Source organism: Anthonomus grandis, chromosome 10, assembly GCF_022605725.1.
Source record: "Anthonomus grandis grandis chromosome 10, icAntGran1.3, whole genome shotgun sequence".
Lineage (NCBI taxonomy): Eukaryota > Metazoa > Arthropoda > Insecta > Coleoptera > Curculionidae > Anthonomus > Anthonomus grandis.
This window is the reverse complement of record NC_065555.1, coordinates 2,803,116-2,827,174: the sequence shown is the minus strand read 5'-3', so window position 1 is coordinate 2,827,174 and position 24,059 is coordinate 2,803,116. Positions and strand designations below refer to the sequence as shown.

General features: G+C 35.1%; 1 protein-coding gene across 1 annotated transcript in view; it reads left to right on the top strand.

Annotated features, from left to right (window-relative positions):
* Nucleotides 1-206: 206 nt before the first annotated feature.
* LOC126741222 (protein dachsous) overlaps nt 207-24,059 on the top strand; it is a 409,897-nt gene continuing 386,044 nt past the window's right edge. The window contains exons 1-2 of the mRNA XM_050447593.1: nt 207-470; nt 18,265-20,022. Of these exons, the coding sequence (XP_050303550.1) occupies nt 18,286-20,022 (1,737 nt within the window). The 5' untranslated portion in view covers nt 207-470; nt 18,265-18,285. The remainder of the gene's footprint in view (nt 471-18,264; nt 20,023-24,059) is intronic.

The following is a 24,059-nucleotide window of genomic DNA, read 5'->3' as shown; positions in this document are numbered from 1 at the left end:
CCAACAACGATTTCAAACTTGCCGCGCGTACCCTCCCCGACAAAACTAAGGAGTACGACCCGCAGAAGACGAAGAAGAAGAAGAAGACGGACCCGCGACCGCCAACTTATACCTGTGTGCCTAACACGACCGCCAGTCCACGGTACTACCTAAGCTAAACCATCAGGTGGGGCCAAGGGGGCCGTAAAGGAATGCGGGAGGGGGGGCGCAGCACTCTCGGCCGCTCCATCTCGTTTAGTCCATCTGAAGAACTCGAGGAACAGGTACGCCGTACCGTCGCGTTCGTCGGGTACTTGTCTGTTGTTCCACCCACCTTAAAACCCCCTAAATGCGAGTTAGTTATTTGTGATTTTCCTTATGTGATAACTTGTGCGTGTGTGTTTTGTGATATAATAAGATCGGTTTCAGTGTTTGGATTGGATTACACACCTGAAAGTGGATTTGTAGCCGTCGAGTCCGTCTACCTGCAGGTACTGTGAACAAGCCAGACGTTTTTCGGCCCTAAAAAGTACTTTTATATTGTCGAGAAGCTGTAATGGGACGAATTTTATGAGCGACAGAGGGGTTTTTGCAGTCCGCGCTGTAGCACAACCCAGTTTTTCTTGTAGAACGTAGAACATAATATAACACTCGCACTATGCGATGGAACTAGTATTAATGACCTCTCCGGCTACCAGTTCAATCATAAATAAAAGAAGGCAGGCTCGCGGAATCAATTGAACATCTTGTTGCGGCTTTTGGAGTTCGCGCGGCCTGCGTTTTTAGAATTTAAAACGTGCTGCGCTTAACCTCACTCCATCTTACTTTTCTTGGGCGATTTAATGTCAGAGTAAACAAGGTTTTTGTTGTTTAAATGGGAATTCGGTAGGAGCTTTTTCCGTTTTGACTACGTTTAGTGTGCGGAGAGTTTCTTCAGAACATTGAGTTTCAGATTCTCAGTTTTCTTTAAAATTCCCTATGGACATTTCCAGACTTTCTACGGGATATATCGTCCAGGGTTTGTTACCACCAAAGCTTGAACTTTCCTAGCAATTTTCTTTAAAAATGTTGAAGGAGTTTGACGCCTTTTGCATTGCTGGTACCTAAAATTTAAAGTATATAAGATTATTGCTAGATGTTGGAGATTTAGATCCCACATTAAAAAAAGTCGCCTTGAATTGAAAAGTTTAAGAAAGACTGTTCTGACTGATTGGATGTTTTTGGAATGTTCGCTGCTAAACATTCACATGATGCTTAATGATCAATCATTTTCTATGGTTTGAAAGGGAAATGGATGAAAATCCTTAGTGGCTTTCTCACACAAAATGAGGCTATAGGCTGTTGAGAGCAATTGACCGGAACATTCTACTTTAGCCTGTAACGTTAGTCTTAATCAAAGAATCCTAAAAGATGGTGTTAATAGTTCTTGCTAATTTGAAAAGAAGAGGGTTTTTTATACATATATCGGTTGATTCATCTAATTGGGACTTAACCAGTGACTTTCTCAATAAAATTCCCATTGATAAATGTTTCTTTCTTGTAATGAAATCCCTGGAAACATGAGGGGGATCCATCGTTATAAAGGCGCTATATATACGTCCGAGGTTAAAAATCTTATTACTGGCCCTCTTGACAGGTAAATTTTTCAAAACGATCATCTCAACTCATCCGCAAGATGAATCTTTACCTACTCCGAACCGAAGAAAGTCACGGTTTTAAAATATACAGGGCTGGGTTTGGTGCACTTTATTTGAGGTTAATTCTGATAGAAGTTCCTTATAGTGGCTCTGATTTTATGGTTATTATATTGCTAAGTTAATGATTAATGTTCTTTATGTGGAAAAGTCAATATAATCCTGTTCTGTGGCAAAAAAACTTATTGGAAAACAGAAAACGCTTACCCGTATAACGTGAACTCTAACCAAACTTCTGAGTTATCAATAGTTAACATCCAGACTGTTTTATTAATGGTAGATAGTGGCCTATAAGTACACCAATGAAATAAACTCACCTTTATACGTCTAATTAGTTGAAAAGTAGTCAAATTAAGAAAATTGTTAATACTTACCGTTTACAATTTTAACATATAACATAACCTAACAAAATTTGTTAGGTTAGGTTATATGGCAGCGCAGACACCTTCTAACAAAATAACACTGACATTTACTATAAAGTCAAATTTTAAATTACAACACAAAAATCATTTATTATTTATGATAAATTTGAAAGCCTAAACCTCAATAATGCTATTATTGGTCTACTTGAGTCGGTTTTATGCTATTTTATGGCTCAAATGTGTTTTAAATAATAGCTAATCAATGTACAGGGCTGGGTTTGGTATACTTTATTTGATTCTGATGAAAGTTCTATTATAGTGGGTCTGATTTTATGGTTATTAAATTCCTAAGCTAATAATTAATATTCTTTGTATGGAAAAGTCAAGATATTCCTCTTCTGTGGCAAAAAAAACTTATTGGAAAACAGAAAACGCTTACCGGTATAACGTGAACTCTAACCAAACTTCTCAGTTATCGAATTATGAGCCAGACTATTATATCAAAGGTAGTTGGTAGCCAGTACGTACGCGAGTGTAAGAACATCACTTTTTCACGACCAATTAATTGGAAAATCATCGAATTTAAGCTTTTTTTAGACTTACCGTTTCCACTTTTGACATATAACATAACCTAACAAATTTTGTTAGGTTAGGTTTTAAAGCGGCAAAGACAACTTCTGACAGATGGCATAAAAAATGTCAAATTTTAAATTATGTCTCAAAAAAAAGATAAAAAGTATATTATGTATGATAAATATCGATAAACCTAAAAGTTAATTATTAATGCCATTATTGGTCTACTTGACTCGGTTTTATTCCACTTAAATGTTTCTATCATAAAGCGATAAACAAGGGCGCCCCCTACTGTCCACCAACGCAAACATTTCAAATCTTTCGCGGCAACTTATACTGAATATAATAAAATGTACGCACTTACGTGAGCAAGATGCATAAAAATACACGTATTTCCGATCTTTTAGGTCTATTTAATTAAAAAGGCAAAGGTTGCCGAACAATAAACAGCGCGTATATTGCCTTTTTACATACTACGAAGACTTTTGTGGTAACGTTCATGGTCAAGATTGATTTAACAGGGTTCGCACTTATCTGATTACTTGTAGTAGTTAATTGACCGTTTTATTACGTCCAACAATAAGTTATAGACTTTTTGTGCGATTTTGTTACTTCCCCGTTTAATGATTTTCTTACATACCAATGTTTATCGGCGATGAAAATTCGTAAGGTCAGGTAATTACCGCTCGTTAATTTGTTAATATTCCAAATAAAGGAGCCGAGTTCAGAGACACATAATGCCTCCACAGTTCAACTTCATTAATATTAATACGGTTTTAGATGCACTTGCACTTGTCACCTTTTAGTGTCTATATGGTGAGCGGCTCGGTGGTAAACGACTGCATAAGCAATGACCCTAAGAGACTTCTTGCTAGCGGAGGTATTCCGAAAATACATGCATTTTACTCGGGGGTATTGAACTTAAATTGCCTCTTACCGGCTACAAACAGTTTCATGTTTCTATATATTTTTATTTATAAAAAAGTTAAGAGAGCTCATGTGGGGATTTTACGAAAACATAACCTCAAATAAACACCTTTATAGCCTACAAGTTTCTCTATCAAATTTGAAATAAATGACGTTTTACCGGATGCCTATAATTAAACATCTTATTTCATCCATTTTTTCGCGAATATCAATTGATTTTAAGTAGAATTTTTACACGAAAAACATAGCACAATCTCAAAATGGCGCTGGCACAGTAAGTCACGCGATATTCTCTCTCATTCTGGGTGGTTTTTATGTGTCAATACCTATTATACAATACGAGAGTACATAACATTTAACTCTAAACTATTGATCACATCTAAAATCTATTTTCTCAATACAAGTAGCGAAATACTTCCCTGGCAGATAAAGCGTGTATTACATGGTGGTAGGCATATAATATATATCTTTTTCATCGATAAATGAAAGTCGCGTTCATTGCTACATAATTATTTACAATATCGATATTAAAATCAGTTATCGGTTTAATTATAAAAAATAATAAATAAGGAAAGGCAACGCATAGTATAAGTCTTTTTTCTTTTGGTTAGGTATGACGTGTCAGCCGCCATTTTGTTTTTTAATGGATATCATATGACAATGACAGGCACGGTTGCAAACTACAGAAAGTTGTTACTAGTAGTTTGTATTGTTAATTAGTGGATAATCTAGTAATTAAGGGATAAAGAAATCAAACACACGCGGTTTAGTTGAGCATCTTGTTTATTGATATTGACACTCTGACAAAGAATCCAGAGTGTAGGATAGGCAACACAATACACAGCATAATAACATTAATATGTTTAGATGACAGTTCTCCCGAATAAATAAAGGTCAAATTGTTCATAACATATCGAAAGTAAAAGAAAGAATAAATTAAAAAGCAGTTAAAATATAAATTTAACTATACTTTCAACTTGTATTTGTATTTACATCAATTGCCATGACGACGGGAGCAACTGTCAATATGACGCCACTTGAGTGGTATTTGATCGGTAAACGTCAAACTTCAAGTGACTATTTGAGGCACAAGAAACCAGAAACCGTATATGTTTAAATTCGAAAACTTAAGTTCTGATATAATCAATCGAATCAATCGATCTTATAGCGAAATTGTGAAGCCATAACGAAACCAATAATGGCGAGTCAAAGATGGTCGCCATATCCTAGGGCGCCCCTGGTGTCCGTTGGCGAAAACATTTCAAATTTTAGGCGCCATTTCGAAATACCGTTTCAAAACGCGCCTTTTTTTTAATCCTAATTTAATGCCAAACGGCTCCTCCGCAACGAAAATATCTAAACACGTCGGGGGGAAACCTCAGAACCTCATTAATATGACAAATGATAATTTATAGGTATAATAACTGAAATAATTACCGAATCGTTGGTGTGTCGAACTCGGGAAAGTTCATCGCACCGCGACCTTGACACTTCTACGTTATGCAACCGGCACGAAGAACGACTGAAATCGGTGCATTTTTCCCAAACAAAATAAGAATTATGGTCACGCCGGGATTATTATTTATATTGTGAGCTAATGAGATACGAATGAGGCCGATTCGCCATTGTATTCCGATATCCCGGGCGTAATAGAGCACGGAAATTGGCCCCCGATGATCGAAACCCATTTTGATCCTTTCGAGAATACGTATATATACGGTGTTCTCATAGTTGTGAGAGAATTAGGAAGTCGTTTTCGGGTTTTATGTTTTATTGGACGTTTTACAGTGGGCCTCGGAGGCTCTCAGTATAAATATTGTTATCACTTATACTTTGTTTGCTCAGACACCAAATTCTATAGAGTATAAAATAGTTAGAAAACAAAGATGCTTTGCTCTTAAACAGTGTAGGTATACACAGGTAGAGATTAATACTACTGGTGCACAATCATAGAATATTGTACTAAAAACGCTTTGCACCAACATCCAATTTTTCCAACTATCACAATTTTTGCATTTAATTTGAAACCGTTGGCAAGTTATTAGAAATACGAGGCCTTTGTACAAACATAAGGTCCTTTTAGTACAAATTTTAATACAAATCCGAGACAGAAATATTACAAATATTAATACAAAATTCTACTTTGAATATGTATACACGCAATTCTTCCAGTTATCGCAAATTTTGGCCTCTGGCCACGCATAAGGCTTTTTGAGTACAATTTTTAATACAAAAGTGAGTGAGATATAGTACAATATTGGACTGTTTTTACTGCTCTCTAGATGTTCATTAATACACTCGATGCACCACAACTTTTTCCTCCAACATTAGAAGATCTGCCAGGGCTCGTACTTACCTTTTAATTGAACTTAAACCAACTTGATATTTAATAAATAAATAAATAAAAATGACTTATTTCAGCAATACAAAAAAATACATACGTAGGGGAGACCGAGGATACATGGGACAAATTTGATTAAATGATCTCTAACTTTTTTTCGAAGAAATCTCTATCCATACTATCAGTACAAAGTCAGACGCCGTGTGATAAGTCACGCTTCTCTCGGCTCCGTTATCGATAAAAAGTTTTTGTGAATAACGCGAATTCCTCACTTGATGCTAAACGCGTACTTAACAATGGTAAAGAAATGTGTGTAAAACTTGTGTGAATTCCAATTTTTAAGCAAATAAATATGGTTGGAAATCAGAGTACGGAAATATGCAATAACTGCGATAAAGTAGTGGACAATGATCAAGTGTATATTTGCGATCTTTGTGCGGCAAAAATACACAAAAAATGTACGAACTTATCGTCTTTGGAAATAAAATGTATGCCATTGCAAAGAAGAGTTTTAGTGCTGTTATGCTTTAAGTGCAAGGAAGTTTTAGGAAAAACTCCAGAAATGTTTAATTTGATGAAAGAAATGAAAAATGAACTAGTAAACCTAAAAAGTGAAGTAACTGAACTTAGAAAAGAAATCAATATTAACAAGAAACAACAAAATACCTATTCTGATATTGCAAAAAGGGGCCAAACAATAATGGGAAATAAACCATCTCAATTTCCTACATTAATTATGAAATCCAAAAGTGGTTTAGACTCTGAAAAAACGCTAAAACTAATCCAAGAAAAAATAAATTGTAATGATCTGAAAATAGGAGTGAAAAATATTAATAGCACAAAAAATGGAAATATAATTGTTAAATGCAACACAAAAGAGGAAATAGGATCACTGAAAAAAGCAATTGAAACAAAATTAGGACACACAGTGGAGGCTAACATACCGAAGAAGAAAAGGCCACGAGTTAAAATTGTTGGATACACAGGGGACGGAACACCAGAAATCATTGAAGACAAAATAAGACGTCAAAACCATTGGATAATGCAAAATGATGAATTTACAGTAACTTACATCAGGAGGAACGAACAAAAAAAATTCTCAATTATTTTCCTGGAGTGTGAACCGGAGGCCTACTGGAAGTTTATTGGCTCAGGAATGGCCTGTATTGGATGGAATCGTTGTGCTGTGTATGACGATGTTCCATTTACAAGATGTTATAAATGCCAAGGATACAATCACAAAAGCAATGTTTGTAATAATAATACAGCATGTGGAACCTGCGCGGGTGAGCACGAAACAAAAACATGTAAAAGTGTTCAACACAAATGTTATAACTGCATCTCAGCAAACAGAAAATATAATTTAAACCACAATGTTGAACATACAGCAGATTGACTATGGAGAATAATGGTTGTAATTAATCAAGAAGACCTTCTGAACAAAATGGATGGAGATGGCAATATCTTAACTAAGACGGTGGATAACAGTATGTTGCATAATGAAGTAAATGTAAATGCAAGTATTTTTAATTTGGTACATGTAAATATTAGAAGTGTAAGAAAAAATTTCGACAATTTAATTCTATTGTTAGAAAATTTTAATTTAGGCTTTACAGACATAATTGTATTAAGTGAAACTTTTCAAGTATCTTCGAAGGATGACTTTAATATAAGGGGTTATGAAACATTCTATAATGAAGGCAAATACAATAAAAATGATGGAATCATAATTCTGATAAAACCTGAATTGGACCCGGTGTTTTGTATGTCATATCAAGGATATTACTGTGGGAGTTACAGCCGTGTATAAGCCACCTCCTATTTCAAAAGATCTTTTTATTCAGGATTTGGAAGAATTCTTAAGTTTAAATAACAATAATCAACAACTAGAAATATTTACTGGGGACGTTAATATAGATCTATTAAATCTTGATGATAATAATGTTATTAAGTATCCAACTGTAATGTCACAATCGGGCTATTTATCTTATATAAATTCAATTACATGACCAGACACCAAAACTAATTTAGATCACATTTTCTTAAAATGTAAAAATATTTCTTCCGCAGAGTTTAAATCATTTGTTTTAGATAGCTGTCTAACAGATCATTTTCCAGTAATGATAAATGTTGCCTTTAAAGATAAAAGTTTCCGAGCTGTCACCCAAAAAACAGAATCTAATAAAAAATCAATAGACATACATAATCTTAAAAGACTGTTAAATGAACAAGACTGGACGTTAATAAAAGAAATAGACAATCCTGACCAAGCAATGAGCACTTTTTTTGAAATCTATACAAAGCATATAACAAGTTCCAAAAGCCACTCTTTATATTACAAGAAATACAGAAAAATTAAAAAATGGATTACCAATGGTATAATAGCCTCAATCAAACATAGGGACAAACTAAAACGAAAACTATTAAAAAATTATAATGTAGAGCTAGAAAATGAATATAAAAATTATAGAAACCATTTAAATAAAATTATATCAATTCAAAAAAGAAATTATTATAGAAATGAGATTAATAAAAATAAAGATAATATGAAGAAAATGTATGAAGTAATAAGAGATGCAACGAATCAAAAACAGACAGAAAAACTTCACATTAAAATAAAAAATGAAAATGGGGAAAACTTTCAAGATGAACATCAAATGGCTGACTTTTGTAATCAATATTACACAAATATTGGTATTCAGATGGCAGAAAAAATCCCACAACCTCACAACCCACATAGCCTGGAGAACCCTATTACGCAATCTATATATTTGACACCTATTACCCATAATGAACTAATAAAACACATTAACAACCTTAAAAATAAAAGTTCCCCAGGTTTTGATGGTATATCGGCTAATCTGATTAAACAAACACACATAGAAATTCTAGAGCCACTTATTCACATCATAAATCAAATCTATAAGACTGGACATATACCTTCAAGCTTTAGATTAACAGTTGTCACTCCGATTCATAAATCAGGACCCAAAAATGTTGTCAGTAATTACCGGCCGATAAGCTTAATAACTTGCTTCGCAAAAATATTTGAAAAAAGTCTGAAAGACAGATTATTGAGCTTCTTTGTCACTAATAACATTTTGGCTGAAAATCAATATGGGTTTTTACCAGGTTGTAGTACTTCCGATGCATTACACAAACTCACTTCAGCAGTCACTAATCATCAGAGCAGAAAGTGCCTTGGTGTTTTCATAGATCTCGCTAAGGCATTTGATACTGTTCCACATAACAAACTGTTTGAAGTTTTGGAACATTATGGGGTAAGAGGAACTGCAATAACTCTAATGAAGAATTACTTAAAAAATAGACGACAAGTTGTTAAAATAAATAATACTTTAAGCAAAGAAGAGGTAATACAGATAGGAGTCCCGCAAGGCACAGTGTTAGGCCCGGTTCTGTTTATAATTTACTTAAACTCTCTCCTTAAAACAAAACTTAATAATGGAGAAATTATTTCATAAGCAGACAACACAGCATTACTTTTTAATGGTACAGACTGGGATCAAACAAAGCAGTATGCCATAGAAGGCCTTAATCAAGTAAAAAATTGGCTGGAAACATTTAAGCTAAGTCTAAATGTCACCAAAACCAACTACATTGCCTTTTCACTAACTGCAGCAAATAGACCCAATTTTTCTCAGTTTTCTATTGATAGATATAATCAGATCAAGGAAACAGCTCATACTAAGTATCTCGGGATATATGTGGATCAGAATCTTAAATGGCATGTACATGCAGATTATCTGGCAAATAAACTAAAAAAATTGATTTATAAATTTTATATACTTAGAATGTTTCTAAATATTAAGGAACTTATTATAATTTATAAATCACTCACTAAGTCAATTTTAAGATATGGTATTTTAGTATGGGGAGGATTATATAACAATGCTTTATATAAATTAACTATTGTCCATAAATATATCTTGAAGACTATTTTTAACAAATCAAGGCTTTTCCCTACAAATCAACTTTTTACAGAACAAGCAACTAATATAAGGACATTATACATTACAACAATATGTACATATATTCATTTTAAAACTCACATAAGAAACCATATAAATCATATCCATAATACAAGATCAAGGGCTAGAGGTGATTTATACATTCCTAGCAGTTTAAAAAATATACATTTAAAATTCTTTGTATACTTAGCACCAAAAACCTATAATCTTCTGCCTTGCACATTAAAAAAATTAAAAAATAAATCAAAATTTAGCAAGGAATGCAATAAGTATGTTCATAACCATTACCAAGATTTTGCCATTGTTTTCTAATGTAGGATAGTTAGTTTTTATACTTGTATATAATATGTAATAACAAGTGTTATGCAATTGTTGAGAGACGTAGGTGTTTAGGACTAAAAGGACAAAAATATTTCATTTAAAACGAGGACAAAAAATATAAAATCGAGAGCAGGATTAATCACAATAGTTTTAAGGTTAGTTAAGCAAGTTTATTATAATTCGGAAAATAGAACCAACTTTTTTTTGAAACAACAGCGCACACAGATGTGTTATGAACACCTAGGCGTTAATTTAAGATAGATACAGTGTAATAATATATATATTTTTTTTTTGTTCGTACATAATTTTTTCTTTTTATAAAATTACTGTAAATAAATGTGGCAGGGAGTCAGGGTGTACTGATCCCTCCAAATAATAATAATAAAAAATAATAATAAGGTTTCATTAATGTAATAAACAAACTTTTGTCATAATATATTACTTCATAGCATTATCCAAATAATGTATCCCCAATGTATCCATGTTGTCTTTGTCCAATGTATCCCCTGCTCTGGGGTAATAATGGACATGATATGGGGATATTATGGACATTCATTTACTAATAAAGACAAAGAGTACATATTTATTTAGGAAGCAACAAATTTTCAACTTTTATTTAAGTTAAACAAAATTCTGTCAAATCTGCGTTGAAATAAATCGAATCTTTGAAACGAGGACGCCTGTCTTCAATACCTTTTGGAAGCACAGCTATTACTTCTCCGAATGTTACAAAAGAAGATTCTTCTTCTGTAATTTTGAAGCGATTTGATGGAATCATTCTTTTAAAAAATCGAACCTGAAATCCGTCGAAAAGTTTTCGTTCTACCCGAGCAACATAATTTCTTCCAGAAAATGGTGTTTTTCCCGGAACTTTGACAACAATGAAACCGCCTTTTTCTACATCGTGGGTATCCTGAACTGTCTCTTCTTCTTCCTCCCACTCTGAGGAGGAATCTTTTGTTAGTTCTTCATTTATCTCTTCATCACTAGAGTCACTTTCTACTATAACTTTTCTCTTAATCTCCTTAACTAATTCTTCTTTTTCTGGAGTGTCAGTAACTATCATACATTTTCCTCGTTTTCTTCCTTTTCTCATAGGTTTTCGGGGTTCCGCCTTTGGATAAGGACTTATTTTGTCTGCTGTAATAAAGTTAGATATATTTAAAGGACTTTTAGCAGTCCCAGTAACGCTAGTGCTAGGAATTGAGGTTTCATCGGCAGTGGCTGGAATTAGGTTTTCATCTAGGTGGTCTGTTTCGGCGAAAATACAGCTTCCACAAGATTGATTGGTAATGACATCTGGAGCAGGTCGATCAGAAACTGACGAACACAAAAACTCGTGTTCTTGAAATATGTCCCGATCAAAAGGAAAAATTCCACTTTTACGAAAGCCAGACTTTATATTTTCTGGTGTAGCAGCACGATCCCAGGCCTTTGAGCATACCCAACTAGCATTTATAGTGGACAGGAACGATATTGCGACTCTAAAAGAAACTATAGAGGGGACGGCGAACTTAGGCGGCCACATCCCATATTTGTAAGATCCTACGAGGCTGCGACTAAAATGGGGAATAATTTTGGGTAGCTGGGTAGTGTTTTGGGTAGTTTTTGCCACTAAGGCATTTACTCTGTTGTGCATATATAAGGTTTTAATGCATATTTTGGGAAAAAATTCATAAATTTTTAGTTAATCTTGGAGACTACCTCGTACGCTTTCAAAAAATATGGCCGATACCATGAAAATTACTAAAAAGTTCCATACGCTACTATAAAGTGGTAAAAATTATGAATAATTAGGCCGAAACTACCCATTTGAAACCTTAAAGTATATAATTCAATAAAGTAACATTCGTAACTACCCAGAAGTGACTATATAGAAACAGGAACTCTTTTGGAACTGTATTGCCAAGGGTTTTTAGTGACTATAAAGTAACACTCTTCTATAAAGTTTCCCGTGCAACCAAAACGCCACCTTTTAGAAGCGCTCGCCTTGATATCGTGGAGACGCACCGCGCCGCGTAATACCTTGGCCACTATAACATCCTTATTATAATATATTATGCACCTAGCTACCCAGCTAGTTTTCATTGTTTATTTAAAAAGTTTTAAATGTTCTTTGTGATTTTTTTTAATTGATTTATATGCCAAAGAGCAAGAATTTATTTTACTTTTTTTAAAGAATATTTATTGTTTTAGTTCCTGTTTAGTGTTAAGTGTTTATTTAGAGTAATCATAATAATAAATAAATATATATTTTTATGTACCCAAAAACAGAGTTTTCAGTTGTTAAATTTTTAAAGTATGAAGCAAAGGAAAAAATACAAGCTTGTCTTTCAATTCGATTGCTAATAATTTACATTTTATTTGGTCTAAACGTAAACGGTATGATTTAGGCAAACTAAAATCGTTTTTACTTTTATGCTTACATTCATAAATATTTATGTTAGACGATTTAAATGGCAAAATAAAAAAATCTGCATAATTTTTTATACCAGCACCGTAAACGTAGGATCCTTCTTTATCTTGCATTACATACATTAACTTAATAATAATATTATCACTCGTCATAAACCATTTATTTTTAATATTATTAAATAACATAATATTTTCTGACACATAAATGGTTTTATATAACCTGTATCCTGCAAGTGCTAAAGACTCTGGTTTTTTCTTTAAAATTTCATTTGTCGCATAAGGAGTTACTAAACCAGGAAAAGCATCTATTTTTAAGATTTGCATTTCTGTCAGCCGTTTGGCAATTTGTGCTAATGGCCTTTTATCAGGATTCAAAAGGATATGCACTTATATCAGTTAGAGAACCAAACTTTTTAACGTCATTCACAACATGGCACAGATTGTGCACGTTGCTCCCAATAGCATCCTTGCCATATAAATTACTAAATGTTGTAGTAAACTGAAATAATAATTTCTCAGCTACATTAATGTGTTTTAAACAAGCTGAACAACTCAAAATAGTAGTAGCACAAAATAAATAAATATAATGTTGATATACTGGACCAGCTAAAATATCTTTAAGGAGTACTGGTCCCAAGTAAAGTAAAAACGTCCGATATTCAAATCCTTTCCAAAATTTTAAATTCTTTAGTGGTCTTATTGTTCTGTGAAGTTCAGTTCCTATTCTGATGTTACATGATATTAAAATTTCTGAGAGATATTCAGTATCTCTCTTAGAGAATTTGGTTTTAAAATTGTAATTACCATAAATTAAGGCACTTCTTCATAATACCTAAAAAAATTAAAGATTTTTTAAGAAAAAATTAAAAAATTAAGAGATTCAGCAATAATTATATCTTCAACCATATTAATGGGCAGCTTCAGTAAAGGTGTTACTTCCTTATGATGATCTTCATCCAACTGATTTCGGAAACTTTGGTCTGTTTTTAAATAAGAATTTTTAATATTTGGTAATACATATGTCTTCCTCCTTTATCATAGACTCCTATCACTGTACACTTTAAACAACCATGAGCTGAATTAAGGCCTAGTGTGCCTTTAAATAAATATTTTATTTATCGAACAATATATAACATTTTACAATAATAGTGATACTTACCTTTAATAAAATTTCTAGCTGGAGTATCGCACACAAAATATCGAACCAGTATTTTAATTTTTCTATTATTTAAATAAAGTCTATTTTCTAGAAGGATATATTTATCTCTTCTACAAATTGTTTAAAATATTCTTGAAGAGGCGGTTTCGTTGGTCCACAATAAATAGGAATAGCCATTGGCTTTAATTTAGGTATTTATGTACTTTGAGTAATATTGGCCAAAATTGTAAAGGAGAACTATTAAACGGAGGCAGTTCATCAATATTAAAAATAAGAGAAATAGAAGAAATATCTTTATCCTTATTTAACTCGGTTAAAAATGATTGCTGATACAAGTTTTTTTGGATCCCATTATACCAGAAATGACTATCTCCCATTGGTACTATGGAACAGGAGCTTGGTGTTCCAATTAAAGTTCTACTGTCTTCTCTAGGTAGTTCTTCAAGCTTAAGTTCATTTTTTAATAAAATTAACAAATCCGTTAAGGCTACGTGGGGAATTGAGTATTTTAAAGCCCAATTCTGATTTAATGTTAGTTCCAGGTTTTAAATTAATTTGATCTTCACAGGTAGAGTCACCTGAAGGAAATTCTAAAATTGCATCAATGGGATTATGTTGATCTAACAGCATTACAGGATCATGCAAAAATTGATTTTCGGGTTCTTGAAATTCGCTTTCTGGCACATTCCGTTTTTGTCTAACTCTCCGGTAAAAGGTAATGGAATGTCTAAACTTTTTTTTATTTACCTTTGGCATTTTACTGTACTCTAAAATAATAAAATTTTATAATAATTGTAACACTATTAGAAAATTTTGTTATTTTTGTGGTTCTGATCTATTATTTTGCTCTTTTAGTGGGGTGTATTAAGTAACGGCCACTTTAAAGTACCGATTTTTAATCCCGACGATTTTTTAGTGGCAAGGCGTATGGGGCAGCCACTTCATAGTATCCTACCATAGTGACAATAACTATCTTGGAACTATAGGTGCGACTATGTTTTTAAAGGTCCTAATTGTCGTAGCCGGAACCACCCTGGAATTTAAATTGCTACCACAAAGTAACAAAAACTATTTCGAGGCATTACAGTAACATTTATAAGTAACTGCTACCATAAAAAGTGACCATAAAGTTTCTGGTCTTTTATCGTGGCATTTGTAAAGATTCGGGTAGTTCCAAGATACTACTTGAAAGTGAACCGTTGCCACTTAATATATGGGTGCTTATCTCCCACAAATATTAGTGGCAGGAACCAGACAGCGACTTCTAAATTATACTTTAAAGTAACTATGTTCTATAAAGTAACATTTTAAGTAGCAAAGTGGATTCAGGAACTATATTTTAGTAGCGAATACTTTTTAACAAGAATCAGGGACTATTATTGCTAGTTGGGTAGCTCCGCAAGTGAGTAAATAGAAAGAGTTTCATTTGGATGAGTCATCATCCAAGAATTGGCAGCTTCGGAGAAATATCTCTTGAAAGGTCCAAAAACAGATCGGCCAAGAGATTGTAATTTATTTGATGTATGCGGAGGTAAGGTCAAAACTTCAATACCATTTTCTTTGCAAAATGTTATGCCATCATCACTTACATAGTTATCCAATATCAGTAACACGGGGTTATTTTTACTACATCTGATATTTCGTTGGAAAAACTAAAAAACTTTATAAAATTATCTGTTGTCATCCAGCCAGATTTATTCACAAGACCCATATTCCTTGCATAGCTCCAGACATCATGCGGTGCTCGTCAAAACGTATACTGATGGTAATGCATTTCCATTTGCACAAATTATTCCAACTTGGGTTACTAGCTCACCGCGTTCTCTAGATGTTACTTGCCCTATTTGCTTTTCTCCCTTTTTTCCTACAATTTTTTCAACAGGCGATACTGTAGTAACCCCTGTTTCGTCTAAATTAAAAATTTGGCTTGCCTCATAGTTATGCCGGCTGTAAACAGTTTTGAGCTTGCCAAAGAATTCCCCAACAACTGTTTTGTTAAACGCCGTCATACGAGCAAGAGATGTTGCTTCCGGTTTTCGAATTGAGGTTTCTGGATTTCTCCTCAAAAAACCGGCAAACCACTCCTCGCCAGCCATTGCTTGTGTTGCCCAAGAATCCGGGATTAAAAGCTTATTTCGAGACGCAAACTGAAATGCTAGTTGTCTAGTTTTCTTTGGAGTTAATCCATAGAACATAGATGAACATTTGAGTAAATATTCAGCTAATGCTTGTTCCATTTCTGGAAAAAAAATTTGACGATGTTTAAAATTTGGTTTTAAAGATATATTTTCTATCCCCTGTTCTCTAGCCCTTTTCACATAAATAGCTAAAAGTAACATTATACCTCTCCGAAACTTTTCGCAAGCTACCAATATTATTTAAGACATCCTCTACAGCTCTTCTTTGATCTCCTTCAGGGAATTCCCTGTCGGTTTTCTTTTTATACTCTCTCACCATCTGAAATAAAAAAATAAAAACATTCTGGGGATACAATGGACGGATGTCCATTGTCCATTACAATGGACGGATGACCCTATATTAAAATTATTCTTTTTCCTAGAAAACTAAACAAGCAATTTTAATTATTTGTTTCTTATAACCATATTCTATAATGCACATCACCACTAAAATAATTAGATATTAAAAAGTGTTAGTGCATAGAAAATAATAAATGGTTACATTACTTACCGTAAAAGTTACAAACAGACTGGCTGAAACAGGAAAATATCGATAAAAATAACCACACTCAATGCTTGCTACCTTGCGATTGCCAAACGATTGTTCGGTAGTTATTGCATTAATATGAGGGCGCTTCAAATACATATTAAGCGGGAGTTTTAAACATGTCCATTCTATCCTGGTGTCCATTGTATCCTCGGTCTCCCCTACCTAAAAAATACAATAGGCCCTTAAAGTTGGTGCAGTTGAGCTTACAATACCTACTCTCCTGAACCAAGGCTTAAGAGCAAGGGAAAATAAGGCCGTAAATATAAACTACAAGTAAGAATTCTCACAGTAAAAAAAAATTAAATAAAATACAGCTCATTAAAAAAAATCTTAGGGGTGCACTATTCCACATATTTTTCATCACCCTTTTCTATATCATCGTTTCATTTTCTTAATAGTGTTTTGCTCGCCTGCAAATAGTGTTTTCCTTTCGTAATGTGTCTAATTATACCCGAAAAACATCATTTCATTCTCATCCTTTTCTAATTTTCAGATTGAGATGGGGATATATAAATAAGAATTCGCTTTTTCCAGCTTTTTTATATCATCGTTTCATTTTCTAAATAGCGTTTTACTCGCCTAGAAGTAGTGTTTTTCTGTCTTAATGTGTTTAATTAAACCCGAAAAACATCATTTCATTCCAATCCTCTGCTAATTTTCAGATTGAGATGGGGATATCTGAATGAGAATTCGATTTACCCACCTTTTTCTATATCATCGTTTCATTTTCTAAATTTGCTCGCCTGCAAATAGTGTTTTTCTCTCTTAATATATCTAATTAAACCTAATCTCTTAAAGTGTTTAATATGGTGTGTGAGAGTTGATTGGTTTATTGCGAATCGGCTTAGCTTCAACAGATCTAAGACCCAAAACCTAAACTTCATTACGGGAAACTCTTATTCTCTTACCGTCTGATTCATATGTTAAGTTTTTGGAGTCAAATTAGACCCTGGCCTCACTTGGGAGGAACAAGTCTCATAGCTGAGTAATCCAGAAAGGTACTACGGATATTTCCTGGTCCACATATCTTATATCATCTTGAATTGGGGACGTAGTATTCACTCAACTTCAAAGACGATGCGTGCGTGTTTTGGCTGGACTGGATTATCGACAAGGCTGTCAGAAGCATTTTATTTGTTCAAAAATTCTTATTTTTCCATCCCGGTATATATACAACTGTCTTGCCTATGTTAAGGAGGAACTCACATTTTAGTACATGGCCATTTACATGAACAACTGACTCGGACTATAATGGTGCCTTCCAAGACATGTAATAAGATTGCTAGAGGGTAAAAAGTTTCTGTCTAAAAATTACAGTTACCTAATAAAGAACGTCTTTTACTCAATTGAGGACTATGTCCACAATACCTTCTCTTCTTAAATCTGAGGCGTGGGTGATTAAAAACACCGAAGATTCTTTTTTATTTTCTTTATTTTGCAGTAACTAAGATGAAATAAAAATAAAGGCTAATAACATTAATATATTATTCCATGAAAGACCGACTAAAAAACGTGCGACTAACATAATTTAACCTCACAAGATACCAGGGTTATATAACCGACATGAACGTTCATTTAAGGAGAGAACCGACTCAGATGCCAGTCCACACTAGTTCAGTGTCTCCACTCTGATATATGCCACTTTTTGACCTGTATAAACATTGTATGTGTGTAATACTATTAAATATTTGATTTGAACCTAAAAAAAAAACCTCGACTTCACCAACTGCCATTACTCAATCAAAATTTACCGCCACTCTTTCTCTTTCATGTCCAGAATGCCTAAAACCAGTTGACGATGCCCATCACCCATACCATGGCTGTGTTATGCTGCATAGCCAATCTCCTACTGCTCATCTCGGCGGCGGCTGAACACGTCCGAGACCTGGAGGTATCCGAAGGAGTACCAGTGGGCACCAAGATCGGATTCATCGGAGACGGTGCTTCACCGGACAGCGGCCCACCTTACTTGATAGTACCAGTGGGGGCCGCGGTGGATATCGACCTGTCCATTGACCAAACCACCGGGGAAATTAAGACGCGCGTGCCTCTAGATCGGGAGACTAGAGCGAGTTACTCTTTGGTGGCGATACCGATGAGCGGGGATAACGTTAAAGTGGTGGTGAAGATCCTGGATGAGAACGATAACGCCCCGACTTTTCCTAGTGCTTTGGTGAACATTGAGTTTCCGGAAAACACCCCTAGGGACGTAAAGAGGACTTTGCCCCCAGCGAGGGACTTGGATTTGGACGTTTATAACACGCAGAGATACAACATCATTTCAGGGAATATTAATAACACTTTCAGATTGTCTTCTCATAGGGAAACGGACGGGGTGCTGTACTTGGATTTGCAAATAAACGGGTTCCTTGATAGGGAAACTTGCGAGTACTATAGTCTTGTTATAGAGGCTTTAGATGGAGGGACTCCACCACTGAGGGGGGAGATGACTGTCAATATCACTATACAAGACGTAAACGATAACCCCCCGATATTCAATCAGTCCAGGTACTTTGCTTCTGTGCAAGAAAACTCCACTATTGGCACCAGTGTATTACAAGTGCTTGCAACAGATGCCGACGTAGGCGACAATGCCCAAATAGAATACTCAATTAACAGGCGTCAAAGTGACAAGGACATGCTGTTCATCATAGACTCCACCACCGGAGTGATCGCGGTCAATAAACCCTTGGACTTTGAGCTGAAGGAGTTGCACGAGTTGGTGGTGGTAGCCAAAGATCACGGGCTACAGCCTCTGGAAGCCACCACCTTCGTATCGATCAAAGTAATCGACGTGAACGACAATCAGCCGACGATCAACGTGATCTTCTTAAGTGAGGACGCGACTCCGAAGATCAGTGAAAGTGCACAACCGGGTGAATTCGTCGCGAGGATCAGCGTCCACGATCCCGATTCGAAAACGGAATATGCGAACGTGAATGTGACTTTGAGCGGGGGCGAGGGTCATTTTGGTCTTAGTACCCGCGACAATATCATTTATTTGGTTATCGTGTCGTTACCGTTGGACAGGGAACTACAGCCGAACTATACGTTAAACGTCATAGCTACGGACCAAGGTACGCCCCCGCTACACGCCTCTAGGACCATTAATCTTTTGGTTACCGATGTTAACGATAACGCGCCGGAATTCGATCAGGACGTTTACGAGGCCAACGTTATGGAAGTTTCCGATCCGGGTACCTCGGTTATCCAGGTGTACGCTACAGACAAAGATGAAGGGAACAACAGTGCGATCACTTACTCTTTAATGGAACCGTCCAATAGTAATATGAACTGGTTCCAAATCGATGCGAGGAGTGGACTTATAACGACGCGCGCGCATGTCGATTGTGAAACGGAACCGTTACCTCAGCTAACGGTGATAGCGACGGATAACGGATTTCCGCCGCTATCCAGTTCCGCGACAGTGTTAGTGACTATTCATGATGTTAACGATAACGAGCCGATTTTTGATCAGAGTTTTTACAACGTGAGTGTGGCCGAGAACGAGACTGAAGGACGATGTATTTTAAAGGTATGTCTTTTTAATGTTCTCTTCCTTGTAAAAGGAGTTTTTATGCTGCTATCATTGTTCAATTTTAGATTATGTAAAACAGGGGATTGTGGGCAAAGAAAGAGCGTTCTTTAACCAATAGTTTCATCTACTAATGTTTCTTGTACCTCAAAAACGCTATGAGTTAGAGGCAATTTTGTAAACCGAGGTCCAAGAGACACCAAATTAGAATCTTTTAAATTCGTAATGCTATTCATAAATAAAATGCATCAAGAATTTTATTTATTAATGTCATATTCAAACTCGCATAATTATGAAGGAAAAAGAAACAACAAATGCAAGGAATATATTTATTAAATCTAATGTACAATATAGCTTTTGATGAATATTTCAATTTAATGCACGCGTTTACTTTACCTTTTTTGCACTGAACTGCTTATGGTCATTCAGGTGATTCAACCTGTCTTCGCCAATGTAATGGGTTTTTCCAATTGTCATACATTTTGATATTAAGTTTTAATTTTAACAAATTAACTTTCAATCTTCATTAAAAGTTAGTAAGGTAGGAAAAGGACTTCATGTGACTTGGAGCTAAAAAAGATTACAATGTCATCGATATACAACCGTGATCCAAGGACACTTGCCTATAGAACTCCATAAACAGTTCCATGTCTTTCATTGACCATTTTATATCTCTCAGATAAGTAAGAGATAAGAAATAGGTTAAGACTATTTCATTACTACCTACCCTTTTTTAATTTTTACATACATATACCGCCTCTGTACCTTTTCGATTTTATTGCTGTGACTGTAGCAATTTGATGACCAGACACTTGCACCATACTCAAGATGCAGTTTTACAAGACTGTTGTACCGTCTATTAAGGCTTTGCCGTTTAAATTATTAGGTCGACAGTTTTTTTGAAATACAACCTCCAATGTTTAAAGTTCCAAATTGTGAACAAAATAATCCCTAACAATTACATTAACCTTTAGAGAAAAAGAAACGATACAACACTTTTTTCCATTAACAACCAATTGTTATTATTCTTGAACCAGTTCAGAGTCAAATCATCTTGAAGTAGAGCCACATCATTGTCCGAACAGGTCTAAATAATATAAAGTCAACTGCAAACATTAAGCCAGTAGTGTCTCGGACTCCCAGGCAAATTATTGATAAAAGTCAGGAAAAAGAGTATTCCAAGTTACTACCCGAGTGGTAATGTCAGACAAGGCATTATCAAGTTTAACTTTTTTTTTTAACATTAGTTCGATTACTTTGCCATTATCCCTCATATGGTTCCAAGTATGCAAAAGTAATTGTATATTTCACAGACTCACTTGAGTGATACCTTACCATAAATAACTAATTCAATTAATTGCTCAATTGCTGAAAGCATATTTATAGCGCGATAATGTTCCGGTTTCCTCAGGTTCTGTGATTCTGGAATAGGTTTAACAACTGAGCACCTTCATTTGACTTAAAGAATTGAGCTTATAAGATTCAGTATTCAGATAGTGGCGAAACAAGTAAAGGTCGCAATGCGATAGATACTTGTTGCAAAACATTCTCGTAATCTCACAGGGATATGGCCTTAAGTAAAGTAGGATTTGTATCGCGTTTCCATGCAACAAATCGATTTCGTATGACAATCTTCAGGATCATTTAGGCTATGTTGCAGCTCAATGATGGATGTAAGAAGCTTTGACAATTCCGATATCATAGCCTGCAGAACCATAATCTTATTCAACAAAAGATCTACAGGTTAGAAAGAAGACTTGAACTTTGAAGCGTTCCTCAGGAAATATTTATTCTTCGTGAAATCGTTTTTTCTTTCGAACGCGCTTTTTTCTTTCCCTAAGCTCAAGTGTGCTCTTTAAATTTGATGCAACAAGTTTGGCTTCTGTCAAAATTGCGACGTATGTCGGTCAAAAGTCGATTAACACCGTAAGCTGCTTGTTCTAGTGTTAATTTTGGATTTTGTAGAATTTTGTGCGTAATGTCGAGGCATTGCAAAAGAATGAAGTCGAAGGACCGAAGCCACTTGAATGTATTTCATTTTCAGGTCACCCTCGGCGTCGCTTTTGCGCCTTCCAAGTTCCTTTAGTACAGTTAGGTAGGCTCTATGCTGTTGGGTTTGGTCATATTTAATGTAGGTACATATTTTCATCTTCTAATTGGTTCCTAACATTAAATATTTCTTCTAATTTTGGTCTACAGTTGTTCGTATCTTGGTGTCGAACCTTGAAGGCTCTTAGACTTTCTGCATCCAAATTGGGTTTAAGTTTTGTCAGATACAGAACAGGGTTTGCTTTGCTAGCCGCATTTTCAACTTCTCTGGTGTTTCTGGGACATTTAACTTTGAAGACTTGAACTTTGAAGCGTTCCTCAGCGAATGATTCTTCTTCGTGAAATCGTTTTTTCTTTCGAACGCGCTTTTTTCTTTCCCTAAGCTTAAGTGCGCTCTTTAAATTTGATGCAACAAGTTTGGCTTCTGTCAAAATTGCGACGTATGTCAGTCAAAAGTCGAATAACAACGCAAGCTGCTTGTTCCATTGTTAATTTTGGATTTTGTAGAATTTTGTGCGTAATGTCGAGGCATTGCAAAAGAATGAAGTCGAAGGACCGAAGCCACTTAAATGTATTTTATTTTCAGGTCAAACTCGACATCGCTTATGCGCCTTCCAAGTTCCTTTAGTACAGTTAGGTAGGCTCTATGCTGTTGGGTTTGGTCATATTTAATGTACATATTTTCATCCTCTAATTGGTTCTTAACATTGAATATTTCTTCTAATTTTGGTCTACAGTTGTTCGTATCTTGGTGTCGAACCCTGAAGGCTCTTATACTTTCTGCATCCAAATTAGGCTTAAGTTTTGTCAGATACAGAACAGGGTTTGCTTTGCTAGCTGCATTTTCAACTTCTCTGGTGTTTCTGGGACATTTAACTTTGAAGACTTGAACTTTGAAGCGTTCCTCAGCGAATGATTGTTCTTCGTGAAATCGTTTTTTCTTTCGAACGCGCTTTTTTCTTTCCCTAAGCTCAAGTGCGCTCTTTAAATTTGATGCAACAAGTTAGGCTTCTGTCAAAATTGCCACGAATGTCGGTCAAAAGTCGATTAACACGCAAGCTGCTTGTTCCATTGTTAAATTTGGATTTTGTAGAATTTTGTGCGTAATGTCGAGGCATTGCAAAAGAATGAAGTCGAAGGATTGAAGCCACTTAAATGTATTTTATTTTCAGATCATCCTCGACATCGCTTTTGCTCCTTTCAAGTTCCTTTAGTACAGTTAGGTAGGCTCTATGCTGTTGGGTTTGGTCATATTTAATGTAGGTACATATATTCATCTTCTAATTGGTTCTCAACGTTAAATATTTCTTCTAATTTTGGTCTACAGTTGTTCGTATCTTGGTGTCGAACCCTGAAGGCTCCTATACTTTCTGCATTCAAATTGGGTTAAAGTTTTGTCAGATACAGAAGAGCGTTTGCCTTGCTAGCCGCATTTTCAACTTCTCTGGTGTTTCTGGGACATCAAACTCTGAAGCGTTCCTCAGCGAATGATTCTTCTTCGTGAAATCGTTTATTCTTTCGAACGCGCTTTTTTCTTTCCCTAAGCTCAAGTGTGCTCTTTAAATTTGATGCAACAAGTTAGGCTTCTGTCAAAATTGCGACGTATGTCGGTCAAAAGTCGATTAACAACGCAAGCCGCTTGTTCCATTGTTAATTTTGGATTTTGTAGAATTTTGTGCGTAATGTCGAGGCATTGCAAAAGAATGAAGTCGAAGGACCGAAGCCACTTGAATGTATTCTATTTTCAGGTCACCCTCGACATCGCTTTTGCGCCTTCCAAGTTCCTTTAGTACAGTTAGGTAGGCTCTATGCTGTTGGGTTTGGTCATATTTAATGTAGGTACATATTTTCATCTTCTAATTGGTTCTTAACGTTAAATATTTCTTCTAATTTTGGTCTACAGTTGTTCGTATCTTGGTGTCGAACCCTGAAGGCTTTTATACTTTCTGCATCCAAATTCGGTTTAAGTTTTCTCAGATACAGAACAG